This window comes from Danio aesculapii, chromosome 8 (assembly GCF_903798145.1).
Source record: "Danio aesculapii chromosome 8, fDanAes4.1, whole genome shotgun sequence".
Classification (NCBI taxonomy): Eukaryota; Metazoa; Chordata; class Actinopteri; order Cypriniformes; family Danionidae; genus Danio; species Danio aesculapii.
In genome coordinates, this window is record NC_079442.1 from 53,530,875 (window position 1) to 53,544,818 (window position 13,944).

General features: G+C 38.5%; 1 protein-coding gene across 1 annotated transcript in view; it reads right to left on the reverse strand.

Annotated features, from left to right (window-relative positions):
- Positions 1 to 13,944, reverse strand: part of fbxl17 (F-box and leucine-rich repeat protein 17) — a 125,014-nt gene that overhangs the window by 99,325 nt on the left and 11,745 nt on the right. The window contains exons 4-6 of the mRNA XM_056463222.1: positions 12,451 to 12,573; positions 5,915 to 6,172; positions 5,543 to 5,674 (exon numbers count right to left, since the gene is read on the reverse strand). Coding sequence (XP_056319197.1) covers positions 5,543 to 5,674; positions 5,915 to 6,172; positions 12,451 to 12,573 — 513 coding nt within the window. The remainder of the gene's footprint in view (positions 1 to 5,542; positions 5,675 to 5,914; positions 6,173 to 12,450; positions 12,574 to 13,944) is intronic.

Below are 13,944 nucleotides of genomic sequence, written 5' to 3' on the forward strand. Positions count from 1 at the left end.
ATGAGTTTTTGCCCTAATCAACACCTTGAATTGATATATTAGAAACGGCTTCAATTTCTCACAGCTAACCAACAGAAAACTGATCAGCTCAGGTACACCTCATGTGCTTTATTCAGTGTTAAATGCTAATAATGTGAGTCTGAATGCCATTTTACATCACATTTATTGTCATATACTGAAAGCAGCAGCAGATAGTTCAGCTCAGATCTGGACAATAAAATAAACCGTCTGAATTTAACTTCAGAACTGAGACTCGGTGCAAACCAACACATATCAGTGATTCAGCAGCTACATTTAATCATGTTAAAGAGCTTTAATATGCATCAATTAGATTATAAACCTTAGCATTTCACTGGAGTGCAGTGAGTGCACTATTCTTTCCTTCTGAATGGCTGTATTTACATTTCTGTTGTGTTTAAACAGCCTAATTGCTCATCACTGCATATCTCATCACGTGGAGTGTTGTTAGAACAAGAGGTTACAATGTAACCTGCTCACCTAATGTTTACGCTCGTAATATTTATATTATTTGCTCATTAATAACCTCATGTGGAACTCTGAATCTGCGTCTCATTTCAGAGTCTGCTACTGTCCACCGGAGGTCACATTTCGGTCACGGACACACACTTTGAGAGCCTTCCTGACTGAATGAATGATACGCTGTTACCAAGACAACCCGGGTGCTGAAATATAATTGGCTAAACTGGCATTGGGCGGGTTAAAAGAACCAAAACAAAGACATGTAGCACATGTCAGGCATGTAGCACACATGTTCAAAGCAGAATATCTGACTTCAGCATTGTTTTTCAGATAAACAAGAATGTTCAATGAACATGTTTCTGAATATCTGCAAACATATGATGGTGTTTTTATGATGCAGAAGAGTCAAAAACTGACATACAGCACCTTTAATAATAGCAATAATGATAGCGCTGCAGGGGCAACACAGTGGCGCAGTAGGTAGTGCTGTCGCCTCACAGCAAGAAGGTCGCTGGTTCGAGCCTCGCTGGGTCAGTTGGCGTTTCTGGAGTTTGCATGTTCTCCCTGCGTTTGCATGGGTTTCTCCCTGCTCCGGTTTCCCCCACAGTCCAAACACATGTGGTACAGGTTAATTGGGTAGGCTAAATTGTCCGTAGTGTATGTGTGTGTGAATGAGTGTGCTTCCCAGTGATGGGTTGGGCATCCGCTGCATAAAACAAATGCTGGATGAGTTGGCGGTCCATTCCGCTGTGGCGACCCCAGATTAATAAAGGGACTAAGCCGACAAGAAAATGAATGAATGATAGCGCTGCATAGTATATAAATAAATTACTTAAATAGGAACAGGAATGAGAACTATAACAAGGTTTCCATTACATTCATTCCTCCATGGTGGGGCACCACACCAAAACTCATCCGGCCACAACTACATTACAGCTTCTCAATCAAAACATTCAGTCGTTTTTTTAAATAGCAGGTTAAAATCACACCAAACTGTATTAAAAGTTAAGGGAATTATAACAGAGTGAACTTTTCTGTAAGGTGACATGCTGACTGACTGACAGGTGCGTGATGCGTGAGGCCAGCAAACACGAGGTATAGCTGAACAGTTTCCATAACCATACTTTATTTATAGATAAAGGTCTATGATTCAGTTTACAGCAAACAATGACTTTATCTTGCTGGAGTTTATAGCCGCTTTACTTCAGGACGCATTAATGCCGCTCTGTAGGTCTATTGGAGACATTCATAAAAATTCCTAGTAAATCTAATAAATGTTGGAGGCATATTCACTTCATAAACATGCTAACGTGCACTTCAGCAACGTTTATTTGAGGTCAGCACGCAAGCAAAGAGATTCACATGCTAGTACTACATAAATGCGATCTCGACTTGTGCTCACGACATTTGTCATTGAAATTACATCATAGGTAGTTGGTAGATCTGTGCAATAGGCCTGCACCACAGCAGGAAAAAACCTGGAGGAAACACTGTATAATATTCTTTAGCTGTATCGATGGGTCAGTGTTTGCTCACAGACACACTCTTTCAAAGCACACACACACACACACACACACACACACACACACACACACACACAGTAATTTTTCATTTAAAGAAAACGTTAATAAAAAGAAATGTCCTTTTTTTAATAAACATGGTTTGTGCAATGTGTTATTTTTGTTATAAATGGTGTTATATAGCCAACTTTTGTTTAATTAATGATGTTATGTAATTTTAGTGAATGCAAAAAAAATGAATGTGTACTGTATTTTATTAAATAATAATACTAAAGGTGATAAACAAATAAAACATAAAATTACTATGACATATTTCACAGAAGAATCAGTATCGAGATCAATGATAGAGGTCTTAAAAACACTTGGTAACAGCCATCCCTAGTAAACAAAACACCAAAACTCAACACATAGAAGGAACATAGAAAGCTTACTGCCAGCTAGCGCTTCTGGAGTGTTATAAAGGTTTCTCAGGTGACTTTTTAGGTTGGGTAAGGTCACTTCATTTATACCCGAAGGTAGATTTGTTTTGCATTCAAGAGTCCTCATTTCATAACAGTGCCACGCAAAAAAACTCACACAGTGAAAACAACCACTGGACATAAAGATATAAGCATGAACATACAAAACACTCTTCCAACAAATAATAATAAAAGTAGAACAATAAAGAATAAATAAATAATCAGTTCAAGTCCCCCCCCCCCCCCCCTTGTAGTGAGAAAGCAATACGATCCGAGCCAGGCTATATGAGTGTTTTATCGATATGTTATAGGCATATATACGGCTACATGATAAGAGAATTATGAGTGGGGGGGGGCAATATAAAGAGAACATTACGAGTAGGGCAGGATGTCATTCCTACAGGTAAATGTGCATTTCAGGTCAAATACGAAAGTGAAAGCATGTTAACTATTAACGAGAGCTGTTTATTTATTAGGAAAATTGACCGAACTGCAGTCTTGGTTTATCTGTTATTTCTCTCTATAATGTAAAACCTGTCATGCATAAGCCAACTGCACACGTATGAGAAAGTATTTTCTGATTTACATTAGGTGACGACATCTGTGGGTGTCACCATTCAAAATGAAAGCTCAGCTTTTGACTTATAATGTCTTACAGCTCATGGTCATGAATTAAAATAAGGATGCATGACAGCTGAGCAGGACTGTAGTCAAAATGAACCGTGAAACTCTGACAGATGTGAGGAGAGTTTACTCTTTTGCTCTTTTGGTCCGTTTAGAAACTTTACCATGTAAAAGCAAACTGCAGCTTTGTGACAATTTTTATCCCTGTTTCAGAACAAAAGAATCGATCCACATGTGTGGAAGCGCCCTAAAACAATCTATAAATTGTAGGGGAGAGTGGGGTATGAAGTAACACTTTTTGGCTTTGGTCAAATAATGAACAAAGTATTGGGGTTAGACAAACCATATTTTATTTATCAACTACCAGGGGCGGATTGGCCATAGGGAGCACAGGGACATTTCCCGGTGGCCTGGTGGTCAATCTGGCCTGCCACCGTGACTCTGGCCTGCCGCGCGTGATTTCGATGACCGCCAACCAACCCCTCTAACTGGCTGTATGATCGCCAGACCTATGGTTTCTGTACAGTATTGCCAAAAGTGCCAGAAGTAAAAATGTTAGTATTTACCCCACCTGCGGGGCAAGTTGTAACAGACAGAGGGCTAGCTGTAAACATGCTTTAAAAGGCAGATTTCACGCACAATTTACTTAAATCAGTTTACTTTAAATAGTAGCTATGTTTCCTCAGTACTTGGCTCAATTTCTTGTATTCTACATAGCACAGTGTGTTTATTTATTTATTTATCTATTGGACGAACACATTTGGATTTATTTGCATTATTATACAAATGCATTTATTAGAATTATAAGTGTAACCCCGCCGGTCCTACGCAACCCAACCCGCTCCAAGCTGGTATCGAACCGGCGACCTTCCGCATGGGAGGCCACTAGCATCTGTCGCTAGAGCAGCTTTAGAGGTCAGAGTGAGGTTTACCTGCACAGCACCTATTAGCTGGCCACCGTTACATAAGCAATAAAATTATTATTTTTTTATTATTAAAAAACATTTTTATAAAGAGTTCTCAACATTACACCAAAAATTAAAAAATTATTGTGTTTGTTTAATTGGTGTCCAACAGTGTGTGGCTTATCTGTAATACCCTGTTACAACTAATCCCGCTGTGTCATGTTTTCCTCTAAACTGGCTGGCAGTCACTGTGTTATTTACATCTTTCAAAATGGTTTCATCTTTTAGCCTAGGAGACGTTAAATCACAACAATATAAGATTTTACATTCATACTTTCACAGATTTTTTAAAAATAAAAAAATATTGAGTATAATAAAAAAATAATAATAAAAATATAATATAATATAATATGATATAAAATAAAATAAAATAAAATATAAAATAAAATATAAAATAAAAAAAATAAAAAATAAATAAATAAATAAATTAAAATAAATTTTAAAAAAATAAAATAAAAATAATAAAATAAAATAAAATAAAATAAAATAAAATAAAATAAAATAAATAAATAAATAAATAAATAAATAAATAAATAAATAAATAAATAAATAAATAAATAAATAAATAAATAAATAAAATAAAATAAAAAATACTGGTTTCTCCTGTGTTTCTCATCCAAATTTCACCAAACTCTTTCAATAATTGGCAGATTAGAGACGTCTGCCGACACTGGTGAAAACCTCTGAAGCATATCATGGTTAACCCTGAGCAAATACCTTAAAACTCTGTTACATTTCACCCCGCGCTCCCCTATATTTTAATGCCTTACTTAAATATCTAATGGCTGCTGGTATTAAACTATTTTTGTATCGTTGATTGAGTTCTACAGCTTGATACTAGAAACCTGCGAGCAGAAGGAAGGAGCTGAAACCCTGAGTGTAGGGGATGAGCACTGTCACTTCAAATTGAATGTGTAATTCTAGCTGCCTGGTGTACACAGCCTCCAGACTGGCTAGTGACACCCCAGTTAGCTTTCTGGACCACTTAACTATTTGATTTAGTGAGTTTTTATTCCAAACAAAGATTCCCAAACCATAACACCAAAGTAAATAATAAAACGGATCAACAAAAGCATGCTAAAATAAAATCCCCATGCGTTTATCAATGTGGAAACGGTTTAAGCTTCTCAAACTAGCCACTGGTGCCCCTTTTTACACTCTGCTTCACAAATCTCATCTCAGAGTCAATAATTGTGCCAAGGTATTTGTTTTAAGACCATTCTAAATGAAATTTCAGACTTATACAAGCTTAATCAATACAGGCTTTTCTAAGTTGCCAACCAGACAAAGCAGCGGGCAGCCAGCGTGATGAACCAGCTTGCTCTCCAGCATGAACATTTGCGATCTCCACAAAACTGTACAGCGTTTGCTTAATTTTGCTTCAGATTCAGCGATCAGCGAATTGTGAAATCTCAGCATGCGTTCCACACCAGTCAAAACCATCAAACGCAATAACCCAGCTATATAAATCAGTAAACTCCAGCTTGTGACTTACCAGCTTGTTCTCCTGCATGTAGATTCTCTGCAGTTTGCTGCATCCCTGCGCCAGAGACACCAGGCCTTCATCACTGATGCTGTAACACTGGCCGAAATGAACATCCTTCAGCTCTTTGCAGTGATCGCCCAGCTGCGCACACACACCACACACAACACACACACATTCGCAACAGTCACATCGTAGGTCATGCAGTGTTGAGTTTGTTTTCATTTATTTTCCTTCGGCTTAGCCCATTTATTAATCAGTGGTGGCCACAGCGGAATGAACCACCAACTATTTCAGCATATATTTTACACAGCGGATGCCCTTTCCAGCTGCAACCCAGTACTGGGAAACATCCTCTTTGCAACTCTTGATGTCAGATCTCACCAGTTTGAGCGCGTGGTCGGTGAGCTTGTCCTGGTTTCCGACGTGGACTTTCTGCAGGAGCGGGCAGTGGACGGCCACCGTACTCAGAGACACGTCGCTCAGCTGCTTGCAGCGGTACGCAGTGTATTTGATCAGGCCGGCACAGCTGGACGCCAGAGAACAAACGCCGTGATCCTGAACGTTACGGCAGTCCGAAATGTTGATCTCAGTGACGTTCTGCCTCCGTGATGCAATCTTCACCAGGAGATCGTCTTTAACCTGTAGCAGAAAAAATGGTCAGATAAATCAACAAGGTATCTTCCAGCATTGATACTGCAATGTGCAAATCCACAATAGTCACGTCACGTCTGCAAACCCAGTTCAGTTTGAGTTTATTCGTCCATTAGACAATTTAAGTGGGATTATAGTAGACCAGGAAGCACATTGTGAAATTTAACCTTTAAAGTGTCACGATACACCAAAGCACATGTTTTGAGATGTTGGCAGTCATATATGCGTGCCACGTTGATAGAAACAATTTTAGGACACATTTATATTCACTAAAAAGTGAAAATTGGTTGTTTTTGCGTTGTTTAGAGCAAATTCATTCTTCCAGTTTGAAATGTTGAAGCTGCGTCATGGCCAGGAGATCATGGTGTAAATTCCAGTGTGGAGACTGGATGTCTATACCGGCCGTTACAGGGGTATGGAAGCTATGGCTCGGGAGCCACATGAGGCTCTTTGACCAAAAATATGTGGTCTAACTTCAATAATCCTAATAAAAAAATACCATTAAAAAGACCTTTTTATTGTATATTTGGAGTAATTATTGTATATTTTGGAGCTTCGGAGTAACGATTGATGACCTACTAAACTTCTCTGAGCACATTTCGAGAACTGCTCGATCTTGCAGATTCGCACTCTATAACATCAGAAAGGTCCGACCCTTCCTATCTGAACATACAGCTCAACTCATTGTTCAAGCTCTTGTTCTCTCTAAACTGGATTATTGCAACTCTCTACTAGCCGGGCTTCCAGCTAACTCTATCAAACCTCTTCAGCTGCTTCAGAACGCAGCAGCACGAGTGGTCTTTGATGAACCCAAAAGAGCACATGTCACTCCGCTACTCACCCGTTTGCACTGGCTGCCAGTTGCTGCCCGCATCAAATTCAAAGCTCTGATGTTTGCTTACAAAGCGACCTCTGGCTTTGCTCCTTCGTATCTGCTCTCACTTCTGCAGATATTTGTGCCCTCCAGAAACTTGCGTTCTGTGAATGAACGTCGCCTCGTGGTTCCATCCATAAGAGGGAAGAAATCACTTTCCCGAACTCTCACATTCAATCTGCCCAGTTGGTGGAATGAACTCCCTAACTACATCAGAACAGCAGAGTCACTTGCTGTCTTCAAGAAACCACTAAAAACTATTTAGTCTCCACTTTCCTTCCTAATCTGTCTAAAAAAAAACCACACATTACTAATGCTTTGCTTCTTAGAATTTACACACCTGAAACTTGTCTATAGCACTTGTTCACTGCTGCTCTTATAGTTGTGTAAACTGCTTCCTTGTAGTCATTGGTAAGTCGCTTTGGATAAAAGCGTCTGCTAAATGACTAAATGTAAATATTTTACAGCAAAATGTATAAGAATAAGAAATTAAAGGACGTTTCAACCAATGCACCGTGTGGCGCTGTGAATTAACTTGAAACGCGACAACAACTTCAATTTCTATAGTATCCTTGCGCTCGTAAATTCAAACAACATTCATGAGTGTTGATGGTGAAAAGAAAACAATTATATAAATGATCCTCTCTTAAATCATGGCCTTGCTCAACATGTGATGCTTCATATATATCCCCAATGGCTCTTTAAAAAAATGCATTTGCCAAAAAAACTGAAATGGCTCTTTGCTGAAAAAAGGTTCCCGACCCCTGGGCTTGTATGTGACGTCTTTGAGCTTTGAGCATTAATTCATGACTTGGATCGAACCAATCTATTGTGAATGAGGTGCAACCTCATTAATATGCATGATAGCTCCGAAGATTGTTATTACCTGTTACAGTGTTCAGAGAGACGCCACGTTGTGTTGCCAAGCGTAATTCAAACAAGTGGAAGAAGAAGAATTGTTTGGAGACACAGGTCGTCAGTGTTGCGCTTATAAATGTGCTGCAACGAAGGTTTTGTTTTAGTTCCCTGCTATGAGAGCCCAGCTGGACTCATGTGTGGATTACAGTGTCATTACTGCTAACATGTGACAGAAATATGTTTGTAAGGAACATTTTTCCACCAGAGAGCTTTGCTCATCTGGAAATGGTGAAATCCAGATTTGTCGCTCGTCTCCTTTTAAAAAAGACGCGGCTCCTGTTGGTGTCGATTGTCCTGTGTCTACAGATTTGGTAAGTGTGTGATCAGTGGTCTTTGTTTATGTTTATTCAGGGGCAAAGGTATGGTCAGCAGTACTCTTTCAGTGTTTAAAGACAGACCTTAGTCAGAATGATTGAGTTACTCAGTTTACAGGACGTTAATATCACTACAATATTATGGACTGAAAGATCCGGTGTTAATGCTGCTCTCAGAATGTAAACACCTTAATCAAACGATTACTGTCGTGTAGGATCGTCGCCGCATTTTGAGACAGGATAGTCTATAAACACACGGCTGTTTGACGCTATTGAGCTACCGAGAAATGCGGAGGTTTTTTTTCCTCACATGCGATATCAAATATTCCATTAAACTACACTCTTCCTGCAGTTCCTCGCTTCCAAGATCTCATTTATTACGGGGGCATGCATGAAATGTTACAGATTTAAAGTGAAAGTGCCAAAGTGTAGTTAAAGTTGACAAATTAATAATTTGGCAGATAATTTGATTACTGATGTCCATGTAAACGTAGTCTTTCTCCCATGTGTCTGTGTTTGTGTTGCCACTGTGTAAATCAGCGCATGCTCATACTGAAACTCCCCTTTTCATGCAAACCCTTCCCTCTTTGGCCACTCGACACTCCCACCTAAACAGACCTGGACTCACCCACTTTCCTGACTTTTTCAAGCTAGAGGTGTGAAAACACCCTGCTGAGACGGGGGGGGGGGGGGGGGGGGGGGGGGTTTCATGCCCCTTTAAAGCATTGGTTCCCAAACTTTTCAGCCTGCCACCCTCAAAATGACAATGCCAGGGACTCGCGACCCCCAATATCCTCTAAGGTGGTTATAAATACAGAAACCTTGCATGCAATAGCGCACACACACCAATAGAACCAAGTCTATTCTTCGTTTAACTTTTTTTAATGTATGCGAGTGCTGTAAATGGGCCAGAAGGTTTAACCTGGTGTTATAAAATCAATCTGACGCTATTGCTGTGTCTTTAATATAACGTAATTCATTGCAATCCAATAGAACTATAAGCTACCATAGTAACTATAAACGACTATTTTTTTCTCTTCAGTAGGTTATGGATAAAATATGGTAAATCTTATGGTTTAATAAAAATAGATTTTTGGAAATCACCAGGCGACCCCCCCCCCCCCCCCCCCCCCTTCATTGTCCCGCGACCCGTTGGGGGGTCCCGACCCCCACTTTGAGAACCACTGCTTTAAAGAAGTCTCCAGGGCAGGGAGACTTTTTGTTATGAAGGGCCAAAAACCAATCTTGATTGAGGGTGGTGGGCTGACGGGAAATATACCAAACTCTATTACTTTAAAATGGTCATTGGTAATTTCCTAATTTATAAAAATGTTTAAAGTAAATAGAAAACCTTAGTTTATATTAATACAATTTTTAATCATTAATTTCCTTCGACTTAGTCCCTTTAGTCATCAGGGGTCACCACAGTGGATTGAACTGCCAACTATACCAGCATACGTTTTACGCAGCAGATGCCCTTCCATCAGCAATCCAGTACTGGGAAACACCCATACACACACACACACACTCATACACTACGGCCATTTTAGTTGATCAATTCCCCTATAGCGCATGTGTTTGGACTGTGGGGGAAACCGGAGCACCCGGAGGAAACCCACACCAACACAGGGAGAACATGCAAACTCCACACAGAAACACCAACTGACCCAGCCGGGACTCGAACCAGCGACCTTCTTTCTACATTTTTATTTAACTATTTAAATTTTATAATGAACTTATTACAGTAAAAAATAAACCTACTTACAACAGAATGGAGTTGCACTACTCAAGCTACACCTGTGTTTTTGTCTCGATTTGATCATTAATGTGTTCTGCATTGTACTCGATCTGTTGTGACAGTATTTATGTTATTTATGGGGTTTTTTTGGAACTAGCAATAAAAAGAACCAACAAAAAAAAGTCATGTTAAATTAGAAATTACGATCTTAAAGGCATTCGCCCCAACCCTCCCCATCATTCTCTACTCTCATGTGGGATGGTGGGCTATATCAAAGCTTACCATGGGCCTAGTTTGGATATCTCTGGTGTAGAGTAGGGCTGCACAATACTGGAAAAATCTGATATTGCAATATTTTATTTTGTGCGATAAATACTGCGATATGAATACAGTTTCACTAGATGGTTGGATGCCACTATTCGACGGTTTTCTGGAAAGTCTAACAGCATTCAGGTACAGAAATTGAACAATCATAACGCAAAACTTGCTTTTATTACTTTGCTTTTGTCTCATTTCTAGTCAAAATATCTAAAAATTCTTAGAGCAAGTAAAAAATATTGTTCAGTTTTCACCGTCAGAAAAAATAAGAGAATATTAAGAGTTTTTCTTTCAAACAAGATGAATTACCTACCAGTGGAGTTAGTGAAATAATCGTGCGTTTGCTTTTAAATGTAGATGTTTGGACTAGAAATAAGTAAATCATGCATAAATCATATAATTTCAGTATAAAAGGGTGATTAAATACAATTCTGTGGCTGCTGCTCAACTATAATGAGGTATATGCCGAAGCATGCTAATAGGACTTTTAATTTGCCAGTAACCTGGGTTAATCGTTTCCGGTGAAAAGTATGCCAATGCAAAATCGGAGCATTTAAGGTCTGTTTTCTTTAAAGATCAGCGATCTCCACTGGCTGAGTGATATCTGATATAAAGTGGGTCTCAGATTGTACAAGAAGCACTGCATTAAATTACATTTCCCCCACCATGTCTTTATAATATGAGCATTTATTTTACCCCAGTATATTCAATGGACTCGCCTGCTGATTCTGACGGGCGCGTGCGAGTAAACGGCTTTTTCTCTCGTTTTACACTTGAGCAACTGAATGAATGCCAAAGTCTGTTTAACTGATTGTATTTTAATTACATTACAACATCGATGCTGTAAAAGGAAACTTATAAAAATGGAAAAATACTCAGAATAACAGGTCACCGGAAGTTTATCAGTATGGAAAACACACTAGCTCTGCATATACCCTATTGGTTCACTGGAGTTGTAATAGGTATAGTTTGTAGTGCCTGATTAATATATATATTGCATACCTTTGCGATGTGATCATTGCGAATGTGCACACTGCGGTATCGATGCTGAAATGATATATTGTGCAGTCCTAGTGTAGTGTGTGTAACATAGGAGTGATATAAGCACAACAAGTTCACATAGCATTTCAGAATATATATGGTAGAAATACAACACATCGCAATGTCAGTTTTTCCCAATATCACGCAGCCCTAAAAATCAACCAACAGATTTAAATAATAAAATAATTATTTACATTTTTTCTTTAAAGTTCATGTTTGGAATATTATTGGTCTATGAAAAATAATTTAACATTATTATTATTTATTTATTATTTTTAATCAAACATTGGAAAGTTTTAAACTACAGTTCATAAATAACTTTAAATGCATAAATTTTTTTTTTGGGGGGGGGGGGGGGAAGAATTACTATTGCATTAAGAAAAAAAAAATCTGCACGTTTGCCTGACAAATTCTCTAATCGTTTATTTGACATTTTAGCCTTCGCTGCCAGGAAAAATATCCTGCTAAACTGGGTCAGTGACAAACCCCCATCCTTAAAAGGGTGGCACAATATTATTGTGTCATTCATATGTCTACTGAGGCTTTTCATCAAGTCTGGACTCCTTACTTCGATTTTATTGATGTTTCTTTAAGCTGCATTTTAAAGTTATGGTATCTCATAATTGAATTTAAGTATTTTAATTCATTAATATTTTATTTTTATATGTTTTTTATTATTGTTTATTTATTTTCTTATTATTATTGCTATTATGCTCTTATTTATTTATTGTGATTTTATTAGGCATGTATATACGTATTCTGTTATTATTTATTTTATTTTATTTTTTAGCTTTGCATTGTTAAAATGGGCATTGTTTGTTGGTGTGTTTCAATGCGTTTTGTGATTAATAATTAAAATGTTAATAAAAATATGCAATAAAAAATAATAAAAAAAACAGATTTAAAGTGCTTCTTTGGGGGAATGCACAATTTGGTTGTAATTTAATTTTTATATATATATATATAAAAGTATAGATTTAAAATAACAGTAATGACTAATAAAAAATAATGCAAATGTTATTCGACTGAAATTGCTCTAAAAATAAATGCATTGACCACAAACCTGCTGGAGGCCACTGAGGTCGATCTGTTTCCAGAACTGGAAGTCCAAGCAGAGATCCCGCCAGTATTTACAGACCAGAGAGGCAGCCAGACATCTCTCCTTCACCGAGAGGTGAGAAAACACCTGAGAACATAAACACACAGGATAATCCACTGCTCATCTGTTCAGATCCACAGCTGAGTGAGTCAACATCTGTGCTAAAATGTAGGCCTGTCACAATAATCAATACATAGACTTATTGTGCAATACTTGGACACGACATTAATAGTTATTGCCGTTACAATATATACATTTACACATTCACAAATAACATTAAAGCCGTTTTACAATGACATTTACATTCTACCTCACTGCTGTCAAAGTTTTAATAGATATTTAACAGCATACAAATAAGTATTGAACACACTGTCAGGTTTTTTCCTGGGAATAATATTTCTAAAGGAGCTGTTGACATGGAATTGAAGCAGATTTTGGTAAAAACCCAAACAATGCAAACATAGAAATAAAACAGAACAAATCTGAGAAAGGAGTTGTGTGTAATAACAGTGAAATGACAGAAGGAGAAAGCACTGAACTACTGAAATGTGTTTAATACCTTATTTAAATGGCTTTTATGGTGATGCAGCTTAAAGACGCCTCTCATATGGAGAATGAAGTCTCATGCATTGCTCAGGTGTGAGTTTCTCACAGGCTTCAACAGAGTGTCTAAATCTTGATGCTTCTGTGGGTCTCGTCTATCAGATCTGAGCTTTATTCTGTATTCTCTATTGGATTAAAGTCAGGTGATTGGCTGGGCCATTCTACAGCTTGATTTTCTTTCTCTGAAAGCTTTTCAGTAGACCATAAACAAATGCGTGACTATTGAAAATTGTAATTCATCCTTCACGTCAAAACTGGGGTTCCCCAAGGATCTGTTTTAGCTCCGTTGTAATTTTCTATTTACATTATTGGTTTAGGTCATGGAATGGATTCAGCTAAAATACACCTGTATGCAGATTAGGGTTGGGCGATGTCGACCAATTTGGCATCGTACGAGGTCTAATGTGAAACATCGCGATGGATGATGGCATCGTCGTCATGTGAAAAGCGTGGGGGGGTGGGGGCGGGGTGGTTGGAGGCGGTGTTTGGCAGAGTGTGTGCGACGTGTCTGAAGAGCAACGAAGACGCGCGATTTCCAAGAGATTATCACTCGTTTGCGGGCATCTGGGAGACTATGCATTTGCAGGAGACTCCCGGAACTTCCGGGAGACTTGGGATGTCTGAATATCACGTTTAACAACTAGTGAGACGCGATCCAGCGGTACATCCTTGATAAACTGTCCGACGTTGCACTGCTCACTGGAGCTTAGACGAGCGCATGATAGTGCGTGTGTGTGCGTGGTCACGTGATGTGCGTTTTCAGCCGACAGAGGGCTGTTCAGAAATGCTAGGTATAACCAGGTGTCTGATGTGGATCATTTTGGTTCCGAAATGCCATTTTAACACTAAGACATA